Genomic DNA, 16,867 nt, shown 5'->3' with positions numbered 1-16,867 from the left:
CTTGTATTCTATGACACTATAATATTCCACTGTAATAAGCACATATATTAAATACAAACCCAAAGAAAACCCATCAGGAAATATTGGTGGGACTGAAAGTAATATGACTGAAAATAGTTACAAGATTTTGAACAGGTAGAAGACTGGTTCAGAACAGTGCTGGTGCCCCAGGTGATTTTTTTCCATATCTAGGGCAGTGTTTTTCAACCTTTTTACACTTATGGACCGGCAGAAATAAAAGTCCAGCATCTGTGGACCGGCATCGGTCTGTGGCCCGGCGGTTGAAGAACACTGGGCTAAGTCGTGGGCCAGACCCTGCCTATCTCCACCCCAGACCCTGCCCCCATAATAGTACTAATTGTAACACTATTTTTTTCATTCATTTTTCACAGATACACAATATAATCTTATTAACAACACATAATAATTAACCACAAAATTAAACTACACAAAGCACACTGACAGCAGATGTAAATTCTCAAAACTGACATAATCCAATCACTAAATTCAAAAATAAAATCATTCCCCCCTACCTTTGTTGTCTCCCTCCCTCCATGCTATGCCTTACCTTCTGGCCTGCTCCCACCTGGCCATTTTATGCCACCCCCGGTGTTATCTTCAGGCCGGCTCCCTCTTTCTCATTGATGCAGTGCACAAAGCTGCAGGCAGCGGCTCCTTGTGCGTCCCGTGCCTCATCTGGAAGCCTTCCCTCTGACGTTGCAATGTCAGAGAGAAAGCTTCCGGTTTAGGCGCAGGACGCGTGTAGGAGCCATTGCCCGTGGCTTTGTGCACTGAATCAGCGAGGAAGAGGGAGCTGGCTCGAAGATAACGCCGCATCGATCGCACCATGGACTGGCAGTTGAAAAACATTGTTTTGGGCACGTGCTGGCCCTGTGGACCGGCAGTAAATTTCTGTGGACCGGCACCAGTCCATGGACCGGAGGCTGAAGAACACTGATCTAGAGGACCTGCCCATAAGTACATGACTATTGGACACCTCTCCTTCCCGTTTAAATTGCTTTGAATATCGGCAAGTTAGTGTCTATATCCAGACAGCAGCTAGAGCTGTATATTCAAGTATTTGTTTAAATGCCACAGCTGGCTTTTAAAAGAAACAATGACCACAGAGTTCAAATATTCACCTTAAATTAAAAAAAAGAAAAAGAAATGTAACATGAGATCCTGCTGGGTACTTGTGACCTAGACTGGCCACTGTTAGAGACAGGATGCAGGGCTCGATGCACCTTTCATCTGATCTAATATGACAAAACTTATGTATGAATTAATTAATGCATTTTGAAGCATTAGGTTAGATTTTCTGAAATAGGAAGGGAGGGCTTGGGGGAGCTTTTTTATTTTATTTATATTTGTCATACATATTAAATGATTTACATATTATCTAAAACATTATAAAAATATGAATATAAATATGATATATTGTACTTAAAGTATTCATGAAGGAAAATCAAGTGTGTGTTTATAAGATTATATGTATTTTTCTGATACACTTGTTGTAATATGAAAAAATGAATAAAGAAATTAAAAAAAAAAACCAACTTATGTTCCTATGCTCTAATTTGAGACCCCAGATTAGGGTTACAAGATTTTCCTTTGGGAAAATCTGGACCCATGGCCATGCCCCCAGGACTGCCCTGTTCTGTCCCGCCCCGCCCCCAGACAGCATCCGCGCATGTGCGGGCGTGACGCTCTGACATCCCACGCACATGTGCTGATGCCCCTTCCCGACGCAATTTTATCAGGAAGCTTTTTCAAAACCCAAAGTGCCGGGTTTTGAAAAGCCATCCGGACCCCCCGGCCATGTCCTCATAAGGAGGACATATCCGGGGAAATCCGGCCGTCTAGTAACCCTACCCCAGATGAAAGAAAATAGATTCCTCAATAAATCTCTTACCTCGCCAAGTTTAATTTCTGCTGTTTCTTCAGGGGGAGATTCAGATTGTTTCACAATTTCTGTCTCTATACCTGCTTTCGAGCTTGAGGGTTCAACAGGCTCTAAATGATATTTTTGCATGAGAAATAGGTAGGCCTCAGTAAAAACACCTAAGATGCTGAAAGAACAGATACTCTAATTTAACACAGAAGTACAAAGAGAAGGACTCGTTTTCAAAAACATTTGGGGACCATTGACAACATATTGTAATGAGTAGGCACCTTTATACACTAATCCCATACAATATGACACGTTCTCTCCGATCCACAACTCAGGGGTTGCTAATGGTTCCTTCTTTGAAAATTATTGGAACCAGACGTCACGATATATATTCAGTAATGGCCCCTCTAACCTGGAACGCCCTGCCTTTATATATAAGAGAAGTTAAAGATCTCAGCAGATTCAAAAATAATTTAAAAACTTTTCTCTTTAGAGATGCATTTAATTTTTACATAATCCATTTTTAATATTCTTAATCCCATTCCACATGTTCTTCCCTTATTTGGCTTTTTACTTTCTTTTCAATTATGAAAAATATTAATATTGTAACTGTCTCCCTTTCCTTTTCCTTTTCCCTTATGTATCCGAGTCTGTCTGTTTTGTCAGTTTGTTTTTATCCCCTTTTAATGAACTCCAGATCTATCTTATACTTTACTGTTATTCGCTTAGTATGTAATAAGCGACTTATCAAATTTAAATAAACTTGAAACTAAAGTATATTTAGAATAATGGGGAAGGGGGATATATTGATTCATTATTGTTTTATTATTATTTTGAACACATTACATGTATGATACGTTTGATTTGCATTATTTGTAGAGAGGGTGGGTGTGGGAGGGATTTAAAATATGTATTGAAATAATAATTTGAAATAATTTTCAAGTGATGTATAGGAATTAAAGGATGTAATATTGTTCACTTGGTGTAAGATTAAAAAAATGAATAAAGAATTGAAAAAAAAAAAAAAAGGAATAGTTTTGCAATAGATTAAAGTTAGAATGCTCGAGTACTTTACAAACAAGTTACATATTATGATTATCCAACTACAGTTGGTACAGAACCCCATTTAACATGGAACACAGAGACTAGAATTAGAGAATGATACGGTGACAAAATTCATCACCGTTCCCGTCCCCGCGGATAACCGTGGGAAACCATCTTCATTTCATTCTTTAAGGAGAGAGGGAAGAATCAGAGTATGAATGGCCACAACCACTGACCCGCAAGCTTTGCTTTGAAGAATGCTGGTGTAGAAGGACCGAGGTTGAAACAGACACTACAGAATGACAGTCTCTGGTATCCAGAGCAGATATTGTGATGTCATAATGCCTCATTCCACCAGTGCCTAAGAGCCAATCACATCAGTGATGTCACAATGGCTTCATTATCCTTGGCTCCCATAAGAATCAGAGTATGAATGGCCACAACCACTGACCCGCAAGCTTTGCTTTGAAGAATGCTGGCGTAGAAGGACTGAGGTTGAAACAGACACTACAGAATGACAGTCTCTGGTATCCAGAGCAGATATTGTGATGTCATAATGCCTCATTATCCTTGGCTCACATAAGAATCAGAGTATGAATGGCCACAGCCACTGACCCGCAAGCTTTGCTTTGAAGAATGCTGGTGTAGAAGGATTGAGATTGAAATAGACACTAGAAAATGACATGAGATTATTTCCCGCGGTTATCCGCGGGGATGGGAACGGTGATGAATTTTGTCACCGTGTCATTCTCTAACTGGAATTGAGATGTCCTGGTTGGGACGTGCTCGTTTCCAGTGGTAGTTTAGAAAAAGTTGGAAAATCCGGTGGCATTATCATATGATACTGTACTGTTGGGCATATCAATGAGGGCTAAGAGCCAAATATCATCTAATAATAACAGGCTTCTACTTATTATGACAGGGATTGCCATACAACAGATTACGAGTAACTGGAAAAACTGGGAGAGACTGAATTACAGTTTCTGGTGAACTCTTTATGTCACATATATAAAATGGAAAGGATAATAGCCACACAGAAGGGGAATTTTAGAAAATTTCAGGATATTTGGGAGCCATTAACAAAATATCGTAAATGAATATTATTTTTCTCCTTAAATATGCAAGTCCAAGGTGGGGGGAGGGGGGAAGAGTATTTTGGTTTGATAATTAAAGTAAGGTATATAGGAATGGGGATTATGGTAGGTTTTCTTGAATTTAAAGAATGTTATGGATTAGGGGGAGGGGGGATAAATTCTGATATGGATTTTAACAGAATATTAAGTGTTGTATCTGAGTTTAAAATGTTATATATGCTGCTACACTTATTGTAAGTTTTTTAAAATGAATAAGGAATTAAAAAAAAGAAAAAGTTCTACTGAGGCAGAAAGTTTTCTAAAATACCTGAAGAAAAGCATCTGTTATTTGCTGGTACATGCAAGCAGGAGAAGCCATTTTACAAATATGCAGTACATGAACAGCATGACCTCATCAGCTTCCAAAGGTAGCTGCCCCATTTGAGAGACTGCAATTTGAACATTGTTTCATTTTGGAAGTGGAAATAAACTAGATCAGTTGTCTCAAACATGCGGCCCGGGGGCCACATGAGGCCCGTCAGGTACTATTTTGAGGCCCTCGGTATGTTTATCATAATCACAAAAGTAAAATAAAATAGTTTCTTGATCATATGTCTCTTTAGCTATAAATTACAATATTATTATTTAGACTTAGCCAAAAGGAAAGATTTATAAACTATAAAGTTTTTTACCTCATGCAAAACTGTCATTTCTTTAAAAAGACATTAACTATTTTTTCTGCGGCCCTTCAAGTACCTACAAATCCAAAATGTGGCCCTACAAAGGGTTTGAGTTTGGGACCACTGAACTAGATGGTATTTTTTTTTTATATAAATCTTTATTCATTTTCAAATATTACAACAAGTGTATAATAATCAATCAGAATGATGGTATTAAGGAGAACGACTCCCTTAATCCTGCACGTAAAGCCCTGGTCATAGTTAGAACTTTTTAAAATCTATGCATACCTTGGAGTTGATGTAAAAATCCAAAGGGAGTTTTTTCCTATGTACTACATACTATTTGTAAAATGAGAAAACACATGTAGAGGGTGACCAAAATTGGTTTTCTTGGTTTCAACCAAAATCAAATCAGTGCAGCTGAAACCGAAATTGGTACCTCCCCATCTCCCCAGCAGAGAGCAGGTCCTTCCAAAGCATCCCAAAGCATGACCGAAAACAAATTTCAGGTTAATTTCAGTGGAAGTAAGGAAGAAGGAGGTATTGATGTCTCTGTATAAGTTTTAAGTTTATTAGTTTTTGATATCCCGCAAATCATTTTACAACTATGCAACTTACAATAAAATCACTATAGATATAAATGACATTTAAATTAAAATATTAATAAAACATCACAGAAAAATGAGAATAAAAAGTAAAATTTCATCAAATAATAAACTTTTATTAATAATGACAGGAGTCGCCATTCAACATATCACCAGAAATTGGAAAAATTACACAAGGCTTAATTACACCTTCTGGTGGAATTCGTTGTGCCATAAATACAAAATGGAAAGAATAACATATATGTTATTTTTTTGATTGCAATATTTGTGAAAAGGGTAGTTGGGGGAGGGAGATAATTTATGTATTTAAGATGACAATAGAAAGGATTTCAAGTGATGTAATATTGTGTACTTGATGGAAGATGAAAAATGAATAAAGAATTGAAAAAACAAAAAAATAAAATATCACAGAATACAAAAAAGGAGAAAGGGAGAACTACAATTTTTAATAGTAAGGTGAGAGTATGGGTAACACATAAAGGTAAGGGGCATGCTAATTTTTTACCGGAGTGTTCTAATTATGAAGTTTAGAATCAATTGCCCAAGTAAAGGCATCAGTAAACAGAAAAGTCTTGAGGTCTTTCTTAAAAGTAATAAGGGAAGGTTGAAGCTTAAGGTAAGTGGGCAACATATTCCATAGTTCCAGATCTTGGTGAGACCTCATTTAGAATATTCTGTACAGTTCTGAAGAACACACCTTCAAAAAGATATAAACAGGATGGAGTTGGTCCAGAGGAAGGCTACTAAAACGGTGGGTGGTCTTCACTATAAGGCATACTGGGCAGACTTTAGTGGGATGATGTGATCGAGAAGTTTAAATACCTACGTGGCATAAATGCACCTATAGGCTGGAATGATTATCATTTTCCCTAATAGGTATAATTGCAAAGTATGGGGAGGTGGGATTTCTGATTTGATATTAAATGATTAGATTAATAGGACAGAATATATAACATATATTAAGTTTCAAGTTTTCAAGTTTTTTATTTTTGTTTGATAAATCGCTTATTAAATTTACTAAGCGATGTACAATTTTATAAAATCTAGATTATATGATATATGTACTACATATGAATTAGTAGGGTTGAGAGGGAGGGTTTAAATATTATGATTTAAGTTAAATTCATAGAGAATCAAGTGATATTGCATAATTTTAAACGTTATTTTATGATACACTTGTTGTAAGATGCAAAATGAATAAAGAATTAAAAAAAAAAACCAGCTTTGATCACAATCTTTCAAAGCAGCAATTTAGCAAACACTCAGCTGCTTTGAAAGATTGTGCCATCCTTGTGACATTTACATCAGCCCATAATTGTGCTCAAAGCTGTTTTGAAGATGATCAATCATTCCAGCCTATAGACTCCCAATGCAGGCCTTTTGGCCAGAACACAAATCATGTTGAGTCCTTTTGTAGCATCCAAGAAATTGATCCAATTAACGTCCACTTGGTTTCCATCTCCTTTGCTGTGACTTTGTGTTGTTCTGCAAAGGATTTCCTTTCTTCTGTTTTTGCCCACACCAGATTTTGGTTTGGAATTTTTGAACTTAGTGAACGATTTTCTCTTGGAACAGTACTATGACTGCACAGATGGTTTAAAAAGTGATTTTTGGGTCTCCTGAAGCAGGACTCGAAACGGGGCCGCGTCGGGACCCCTGAGAGCCTTAAGGTTCTTAAAGATAAGTGCATTGTAACATCTTTCCAGAGAGATATCTTTTGCATGAGAGATTTTGATCATTTCATTTTGAGTTTTGCAAGAACAATTCAATGCTTTTACCAGTGGTCAGAAAGTGATTTTTTGTGTACCAATGCAATGACTGGACGGTAAACTCTTTTCCTAAGAGGAGGCTTCCACCTCCTCTTCAGAGTTTCATCTCTCTGAGCATTTTTAAAGTGTCAGCCGCTTTCTCCCCACTGGTAACTATCACCATAATAGTCAGTCTCCTATTTATTATTATAGCCATTTTACTGACTAGGTTTGATACATAAGTCCCTGTATCCCCTCAACACACCAGATTTTCAGCAGCTCTGTGTGATTAAGTGCTACTGAAAATCTAAGGCTGGCCTGCTCACAGTGATTTAACCGGGCCAATGTAGGTAACGCCTTTCAGCGTAGGAAAGGACAATTTAAATTTTTGAGTAGATTCCTATTTTCAAATAATATACATTCCCCAACCCACCCCTATATATCTACTGCCAATGTGCTATGAAATATGATCATTAGAATAACTAGTCAATGGTTCCCAAATTTTTTTGAAATTATGAAGGGGGGGGGGATTTATTATATATGATAAGATGATTTGTTTGTAATTACAAATGTCATGTGATAATTGATTATAATATGTATAAATCATTTGTTGTAAGAATGCAAAACTGAATAAATAAAATTTAAAAAAAACAACAACAATTTTTGAGTAGATCTGGTAATGTCAGATCTTAACAGAATTCCAAGACAGTGGAATTAAAGGAGGAAGGATGCAAGGCAAGATCTTTAAGCAGGTACATTTAAAATAAACCCTGGAAAGCCAATGAAGTTTTTGCAGGAGCGAAGAGACGTGATCAAATTTATTTTTTGCAAAGACCAGCCTAGCAGCAGGTTTGATTTAAATTTAGAAGTGCAGTTTTCCTGTCTGAGATTGTTAGGAAGGGAGTTCCATAGCGTGGGCGACACAACTGGAAAAAAAAAATACTAGCTATACTAGGAATTGAAAGAAGGTTTTGCTGGGTGGACTGAAGTAATCTTGAAGTAGTATATGGAAGTAATAGTCTATCAATAAATGCCGGGGAATGTTCTGATTTTACTTTGAAGGTAAGAAATAATATTTTAAATGTAATCCGAATGTTGTTTTGCTCCTCTGTTTATCTCATGCATTCTTGAATTCCGCTAATGTTTTTTGTCACCACAATCTTCGTCAGGTGGGCATTCCAGACATCCACCACCTTTTCTATGGAAAAGTTATTTCCTGACATTGCTCCTAAGTCTCCTACTCTGCAACCTCAACTCATGACCTCTAGTTCTACTGCTTTCCTGTCTCTGAAAAAGATAAGTTTGCATATTAATACCTTTTAAACCTCTGTATTATATCCTCCCATCCCTCCTTTCCTCTAGGGTACACCTATCGAGGTCTTCAAATCTCTTTTAATTGAGGCACTGTCGTATGACACGGTATTATTTGGAATGTCTATGAGGGCTAAATGTCAAATACCTTCTGATAATAACAAACTTTTGATGATCCTTATGGGAGTTGCCATTCAACAGATAACTTACAATTATAATAATAATAATAACAACAACAGTTTATATACCGCAAGACCGTGAAGTTCTATGCGGTTTACAATTTTTAGAAATGTTACAGATTAAATGGAATAAGCAAAGTACAGACTTAATTATTGGTAGATCTAGCGATCATTTGTTGAGGATTGAAATTGTATAGGTTGGTTTCCTAAGTATTTCAGGAACAGATGTGTTTTTAGGCGTTTCCTGAATTCCACATAGGTAGTGGGCACAAGCAATTGTTCGAGGTCTTTACCCCATAAAGCTGCTTGATGTGCGAGAAGATGTTGGTAATGACTTTTAAATTTACAACTGACCGGTGGAGAGACAAAGTTCAGATGTGAGCTTCGTTTGTGTCTGTTGGTTGTGAAGGAGAAAAGGTCTGTTATGTATTTAGGGGCTAGGCCGTATAGTACCTTGAAGCAGAAACAACCAAACTTGAATTTCACACGTGCCTCCATCGGGAGCCAGTGTAAAAGTCGATAGGAAGGTGTCACGTGATCGAACTTTTTCAGGCCACAGAGTAGTCTGATCGCTGCATTTTGAACTAGTTGCAATCGTCGCATGTACTTTTGGGGGAGTGCCAAGTAGGCGATGTTACAATAATCTAGTTGACTCATTATGAAGGATTGTACCAGAATACGGAATGATGAGCCATCGAAGTAAGCTCTGATGGACCGAAGCTTCCAAAGGGTGTGAAAGAGTTTTCTGATCAAGGAGTTTTCTGATCAAGGATTATACAAGATTAAATTATAGTTTTTGGTGGAACTCAGTATGCCATTTATACAAAATGGAAAGAATGATAGCAGTGCAAAAAGGATATTTTAATAAATTTAGAGATGTGTGGGGGCCATTAATAAGTTATTATAATGAATAATGAATAATTGTTATTTTTCCCTGTGGATTATTAGTGTTGATTTGGGTAGGGGGTGGGTTTTTGTATCTTGTTATTAAATGTGAAAAGAATGGTATTACATGTTATATTACATGATATATATGATTGGTTGGGTGGGATGGGGATAAAACTCATTTTTAGAAATTGTTCTAGAATTTCAAGTGATGTGACATTTTAAATGCGAAAATTTTATGTACACTTGTTGTTAAATATAAAATGAATAAAGATTTTTTTAAAAAAACAACAAATATCTTTTAATATATCTCTTGGCACAAGCCCCAAATCATTTGCGTGAAGTATCTGGACTGATCTGGTGCCAGAATTTAATGAATCTCAGGACACCTGGTCGGAAAAATGGGCCACACAGATACTGCAGTGCTGCAATGAATGTGGAATCCTCTGGATCAAGGGGAAAGGGGCAACACCATCATTGCTCAAAAACCTAACTCACTAAGCACTTTTATCATAATATAAAATAGAAAAACCCTTTTCATACATATGGTCTTAAGGGTTCCAAATTACTCCTACCAAGATTTTCAGCAGCCTGGCTGTCTCTCCTCATTTCCAACTTCCTGCTGCGTTGGACATTGTCTCTAGACTGTTCTTCATCTCCAGCTGTGGGTACCACTGAACTGCATCTTGTCACATCTTCTGAGATAGCAGCAATTGAGTCAGATGATTCCTGAGCAGAAAGAAAAAAGATCATTTAGATGTGTCTTGGAAACATTTAGTCAGAGATATACCTCCTATGTATTTTTAGCTGGAATTTAGGCAGGACCGTTCATAGACATGCAGGGGGTCCAGGGCAGAAATTTGGAAAAGAACCCCAAAGCCTGTTTGCAGCTTGAAACAGACTTGGAGCCCCCTGTGGCATGGAGGCCCAGAGCATTTTCCCTATTTGCTATTTCCAACACCAGCCCTGAATTTATGGGATATTCATTCTGCACTTGGGATAGAGATTAATAGGCTTCTGATAAAGCTGTAAATTTAACTGCATTTTGCTCTCCCTTTCTTCTCTATTTCACATGGATGGGCATAGCTGAATACAGAGATGGCACCTATGTACCAAGAGCCATGTGTGGCAATCAAGCCCGGGTCACTGTGTGATATGGCTGAGACATTTATTCATCAACTATCACTCTCTTGGACTGCAAGCAGCTTCAGGAAGTCACTCTTAACATGTGGAGCATGTTTGGATGTGGCCTAGGCAGACCAAAAATCTACATGCGTGCTCCTCATTTTACAATAGGAATACATGTATATGGGGAAGAAATTCCTCACTGGGGATTTTATCAGTTTAGTGGCCCACCATGGATTTTTCAAAGTGCTCTTTTCAGCCAGCACTTTACACAAAGGATTAATAATAATAATAATAATAATAACTTTATTCTTATATACCGCCAACAATCTTGCGACTTCTAGGCGGTTAACAATAAAGGGAAACTGTAAATACAATAAATAGAAGCTGTACATACAACGAATTAAGGAGTATTGCTGTGTACATCTGATAGTATCAACATTAATAGTAGTAACAACAGTTTGTGGGCTGCAAGGCCAAGAAGTGCCATGCTGCTTACAGAGAAGTAGAAATATTCCATGAATTGAATGGAGTGATCGTAGTTGGTGATTAGGGGTTAGGGTTAGCAGTTTACAAGATCAGGTTTGTGATGGTGTTACAAGGGTTGATGTCCTGGTTCGTTATCTAGGTATTTTAAGAACAGGTAGGTTTTTAGGTGTTTCCTAAATTCTCCATAGTTGTTTGTGTGTGCAATTAGTTTTTCTAATTCTTTACCCCATGTGGCTGCTTGGTACGATAGCAGTTGTTGATGGTATTTCTTATATTTGCACCCTCTGGCCGGAGGGGAGACAAATTTCAGGTGTGTTTTTCTTTCATGTCTGTTGGTTGGGAATGAGAAGAGGTCTGTAATGTATTTGGGGGCTAGTCCATTTAATACCTTGAAGCAGAGACGAGGTAACTCTGCTTAAATACCTCGTTATTTATGTCCACCTCCAAAATGACAAAAAAATTAAATTGTTGCCTCACTATTTAATTGGCAGCCCTTATATGTACAGGTTTCGACTCATGGAAGCAGCGTTCCTTACTCATGGATGCTATTAATTCACTGCTTTCCTGTGGTACCTTTCGGGTTCATGGCACTCATTCAACCTCTATATTTGTAAGATGACACAGCTCCTGCTGTGTGTGCTGGCAAACAGATACATTTCTGCACTCCATTGTACACATTCTGCAAAAGGTTCTGTGGTTGGAAGCATCTTTTGTAAAATACTGGTGGAATTGAGCACATCCAAACCTGGACATCTCAATTCCAGTTTCAATGATCTTTGCAAAATGTACCTTCATATATTCTAAGGATAATTTGAGCCAGGTGGTATTCATATAGTTATGACTAAACTGATATTCAGGCATACCCACCGCTCGTGCTGGGGAAGATTTTTCTGTAGGACGACGCATGGCTTCAACATCTGCACGTGTCTGAAGCTGGAAATTTGTTCCCAGAGCGCCCTGGTTTGTCAGGGTGATGGTCCGTAAAATTTTCCCCCCAATCACAAGAGCACCAAAGTCAATGAACTCTTTATCTACTGCCAGCTGTAAGCAGAAATACCATAATTACTGCCATCCCAGACAGTCAGTGAAGTCAATTAAATGAGCAACACCTACTATTTGAGGCATAACTGTGAAGTCCTTATTACCATTTGTAAGACATGTCAGATAATGACTCAAATTATGGCCACACTTCTGCCTTTTGTGTACCAGTCAACAATTCTGGACTACAAATTCTCACTAATGACAAATTCTCTTTTACAGCATCTTATTTATGGAATGCATTAGTATGCTTCTCCTTCTCTGATCTGAATCCTCGTATAAAACATTCAGGGCAGGACTCAAAATCTACCTAGTCATGTTTACATTAACCCTCAGATTCTATACAGGTTGCCCACAGTTGGGCATGCAGGGCAGATGAGTGCAACAAATTAATGAGTTAATGAGGTGTCAACAATCAATAACTGGAGTGAATTGGTATCAATTTGGATTTGCGCTCACATCTGCCATAGTCACTATTCTATAACATCTGCACCTAAATTTTTTAGCACGCTACTCAACAGGTAGCATAGCTGTGGGAAGGAGTCAGGGGTATTCCCTGAAATTAGACTGATGTTACAGAATACTCGGATTTGTGCACCCAACTGATATCAGCTAGGTGTGAAGATTTACACCAGGTTTCAGCAGGAGTAAGTCTTCGTGCCTAAAGTTGGATATGGAAATCTACTCTATGTGCTATTCTATAAAGGTCATAGCGCTAAGTGACCTTTATAGAGTTGGCACTTAGAATGGATCTTCAAGATGCCTAACCTTGGGCACCATTTATTAAATTCAGCTCTAAGTGGGTTGTAGGTGCCTACTAGGATCTAGCGGGCAACCTGCTATTCCTGTACTCTTCTCTATCTCCTCTGCACAATTATGCTATCCTGCCTCAGTGGAATAAACCTAATATGCCTGTCCTCTGCTCTTCTCTATCCCCTCTGAACTATTAAACTTTCCTGTTAGTTTTTAAGGAGTTTCAGTTTCCTTTTCCATTTATTTTGATTGTAAACTTCTTTAATGTCTTGGGGCCTACAACTGGTAGGAAGACAATTGGTAGAATGACAGTTGGTAGGATGATATTGGTAAGACGACAATTGGTAGGATATGACAGTTGGAAGAACGACAATTGGTAGGATATGACAATCGGTAGGATCTTCCTAGCAAATGTCATCCAATTACCATACCCAATTGTCCCACTACTACCAATTGGGCAGGCCCTGACATCCGCACCCCCTAACATCCCAAGACACCCCTCTGACATCCCCACAACCACTGTACCTTTTGCTGAAACACTGATAGGAGGGATGCTCGCTCCCTCTTACTGATATGGCGGCCTCTTCACAATGGTAGCTCTTCCCAATCCCAGTGCATTTTGGGATGCACCGGGAGGGGCCTAAGGCCCTCACTGGCTTAGCCTTCCCTCTAAATGACATCAGAGGGAAGGCTAAGCCAACGAGTATGTAAAAACTCTTGAGCTTGATAGTAGTGTTCCTGTATACACTGCAAAACTTCTGGTCAAATTAATATTTTTATTGCAATAAGTCTGTAAATTCTGCAATAATTATGGAATTTAAGTGCACCTCTTTATAGCTGCTATTCTAGAAAGATATGTGCATAAATTTTTCCACATGGGGATGAAGCCATAGATGGGGCATTCCTGGCATTTACATGCAGTGTCCCAGTTATTCCTTTACAGAAGATTTTAACAGAAACTGACATTCAGGGAGAAGGCCAGGCTGGAAAGAAAGGTAGGATCAGAATAAGTGAGGTGGCCCTACCCCCACTCCACTGTCTCTAGTCCTGCTCTCCCTCACACTCATCTTTCTCTCCCTTCTAAATCTTCTCCCTGATGTCTATTCTCAAGTACACATCCACATCCCTATTGCCAATCCATTCCCCACCACGTACATATATACTGAATGAATCCTCTTCCAATCCCCAACATCCATTCAATCGATTCCCTCTCTCACATTCCCCCAAGAGGGGAAGTGAAATTTTTTTACTGGCTGAGAAGGGGGCAAACAAAGCAATGAAGCTCCAGCTTCTGCCACCAATTTCTTACTTTCCATTTACACTTAGCAGATCATTCCAAAGGTATCTAGACATGTAAGTGGCAGCAATTACGTATCTAGATCACATAAATATGCACAAATTGGTTTTAAAAAGCCTCTTTCTCCATGTGTATTCCCCTTAGCATGCAGAGATTTGAAGGTGCATGGCGAGGATACGTCTTGGGCATCATTTGGGCATACCTGCAAAATCGATGTGCACTTCCTTTTCATGATATGACATCACATCTATATTTTAAAAAAATCCCATCCTGGCTTTTACATCTGCCCCAAGAAATGCACAAGTGCCAGCTCCTGGTTTAGACCTGTGGTCTACATCTAGGGATAAGAATTCCTATGCGTGTCGGAGCTACTCCCGCCTTGGCCGGCGATAAAAAGAGCCTAACGCGGCTTCGTAAAAAGGGGGGTAAGTTAGGCACCTTGACCAGCTAGGCATGCTGATCTAGGTATCTAACTTTAGGCATCATTTATGGAACCAGGTCCCAAGCAATGTTCCCTCTAAGCTGAGCGCATGAGCAATCGCTCACTATTTTCATTGGCGTCGCTCATAATTTTTCTCGTGTCGCTCACTAAAATATGCAGTGGGCGCGTCTGGAGGTGAGAGGAAGCGGCGGCGGCGACTCAGGCCAAGCGCCGGCGCGGCACCGCATCTTGATTGATCTGAGTATGGGGAAATGAGGTCAGTGGAATGCATAAGGTCAGTAGATTTCAAAATGTAGACAGTTCTGATTTGCGGGATTGTGATGATCTCCTCGGGTGACGCCGTGCCTGCGTGTCCTCCTCGGAGCCTTGTTTTTTTCCATCCGCCGCTCCGCACCGCCACCTGAAATGTTTTTTGAAGCTTCGGTCTGCCCTGCTCGCCTTAGTGTATTTTAAGTTGAAAGATGCAGCGGCGGCTCCTCTCAAGATCCCCCGACTGCATCGGACTTCCGACGCAGGTGGGGATCGTGAGAGGAGCTGCTGCCATGTCTTTCAGCTTAAAAATACACTAAGGCTAGGCAAGGAGCAGGGCAGACCGAAGAACGGCATGAACATACCGGTAAGGCTGGGGACGCGTGCATGCGCACTCCTGCGGCCACGGACCTACACCTCACAGAACAAGCAGAAAGGAGTGCGCATGCGCGGCCAGCGTAACTTGTCGCTCATGCATATTTTTTTTTGCACACACCTCTACAATCCTTAGAGGGAACATTGGTCCCAAGTACTTATTCTATAATCGCATTACTGAATTTGTCATCATACTGAGTTTAACTGACAGCTGTCCAAATCGTTTAGGTATTTTCTCTTCCCAAATTTTATTATTTCATCATATACACTTGTAGGAAGTAGCTACCCTAAGGAGAGAAAGATGAAGAGATGAGAAGATGCTTTACATTTTTAAAAACAATGATCCCGCTCACAAATTCTTATTTCCCATTCTTCTATAAATTCCAGCTTTTTTCTAGAAGAGTAGCTCGACTTACTTTGCATTTCTTGATTGTACATTTTAAGGGGATAGAAAACCTCCCATTGTGAGCTAAAAACATGACTTCCCCTTCAAGATCTTCATTTATCTGGAGGAAGCAATAAAGAATTGCAGGTTTCAACAAAAACAGCTGCACAGTTTGGCAGAGTTAATAAAAACAGCCGCCTATTTCATTCTGCTCATGTTACTCCTAAAGGACACGTAGCGCAAAATCATGACGTTCAACTACCCTTTTAATCTCAATAACAGCATTAAAAAAACAGACAAGCTATAAAATTGCATAAGATCAAAGGTTCCATCAAGCCCAGCAGAAGCTGAAATCCTGTATCTAATAAGAAGACATACACCTCTTAATTCTACATATAGCGCCAATTAATGCAGATACTTAGATGTAAACAATCAATTATCGGCACTAATTAACAATAATTGGAATTTACAGGTTCATATTTATCGTCGCCTATCTTTTTTTTTTTTTAATTTTATTTATTGAATTTTTCAATTTTTACAATGTTTGAAATTCAAGTGATATAATTAATTACTATATATCATTGTATCTATCATTAATACAACTTAATTTATAAACAGTATATATTATATATAATCAAAAGTTATACATCCCTCCCCTTTTTCCAATTAATGATTCTAAAAATTATACATGTCCCTCCCCTTTTCTATCGTCGCCTATCTTTGATGAGGGATCCTGAAAATAGTGAAAAGCTTGCCATCAGCCGATCGCAGCAGGGGAATCCCTCATTAGCTGAGCCGACAGGACTCCCCGAAACTGGGGCTTTGTTGAGTCCTGCCAGCGAGGATTCCCTTGTTGCGATCAGCTGAACTGGCAGGGAGATCCCCATTTCTTCTCTCCCTCCCACCCACCGATCTTTCCAGCCCCCCTGCCAAGCCTCACACCCCACACCCCCCCTCCATACATTTGGATGAAATATCAGCAGGAGGGATGCCCACTCCCTCCTGTGAAAGGGCTGCCTCTTCAAAATGGTGGCCCTTCCCCCTCCCAGTGCTTCTTGGGATGCACTGGGAGGGGACTAAGGCCTTCAGGCGCTTGCCACAAGCAGCTGATGGCAAGCCCTGGCCTATTTAGATTTTTGAGGTGCGATTCTCTAACAGGCACTTTTAAGGCAGCTGCTGTCTTCGGCACCGGTTAGAGAATCTGGGCATTAGTGTGCATTTTTTTGGTGTCCAAATTCCAAGTTTTATTTAGGTTTACTATTCCGCGCCACAGTTTGTACCTTCTAGGCAGCTTATAA

The 16,867-nt window shown here is 39.2% G+C and overlaps 1 protein-coding gene across 7 annotated transcripts in view; it reads right to left on the bottom strand.

Moving 5' to 3' along the window:
• Positions 1-16,867, bottom strand: part of CFAP74 (cilia and flagella associated protein 74) — a 194,777-nt gene that overhangs the window by 111,206 nt on the left and 66,704 nt on the right. For all 7 annotated transcript variants that reach the window (XM_033922641.1, XM_033922646.1, XM_033922642.1 and 4 more), the window contains 4 exons: positions 15,601-15,690; positions 11,898-12,071; positions 9,992-10,145; positions 1,913-2,013 (listed from right to left, as the gene is read on the bottom strand). In XM_033922641.1, coding sequence (XP_033778532.1) covers positions 1,913-2,013; positions 9,992-10,145; positions 11,898-12,071; positions 15,601-15,690 — 519 coding nt within the window. The remainder of the gene's footprint in view (positions 1-1,912; positions 2,014-9,991; positions 10,146-11,897; positions 12,072-15,600; positions 15,691-16,867) is intronic.

The sequence above is a fragment of the Geotrypetes seraphini genome, chromosome 15, assembly GCF_902459505.1.
Source record: "Geotrypetes seraphini chromosome 15, aGeoSer1.1, whole genome shotgun sequence".
NCBI lineage: Eukaryota > Metazoa > Chordata > Amphibia > Gymnophiona > Dermophiidae > Geotrypetes > Geotrypetes seraphini.
This window is presented reverse-complemented; position numbering and strand designations above follow the sequence as displayed.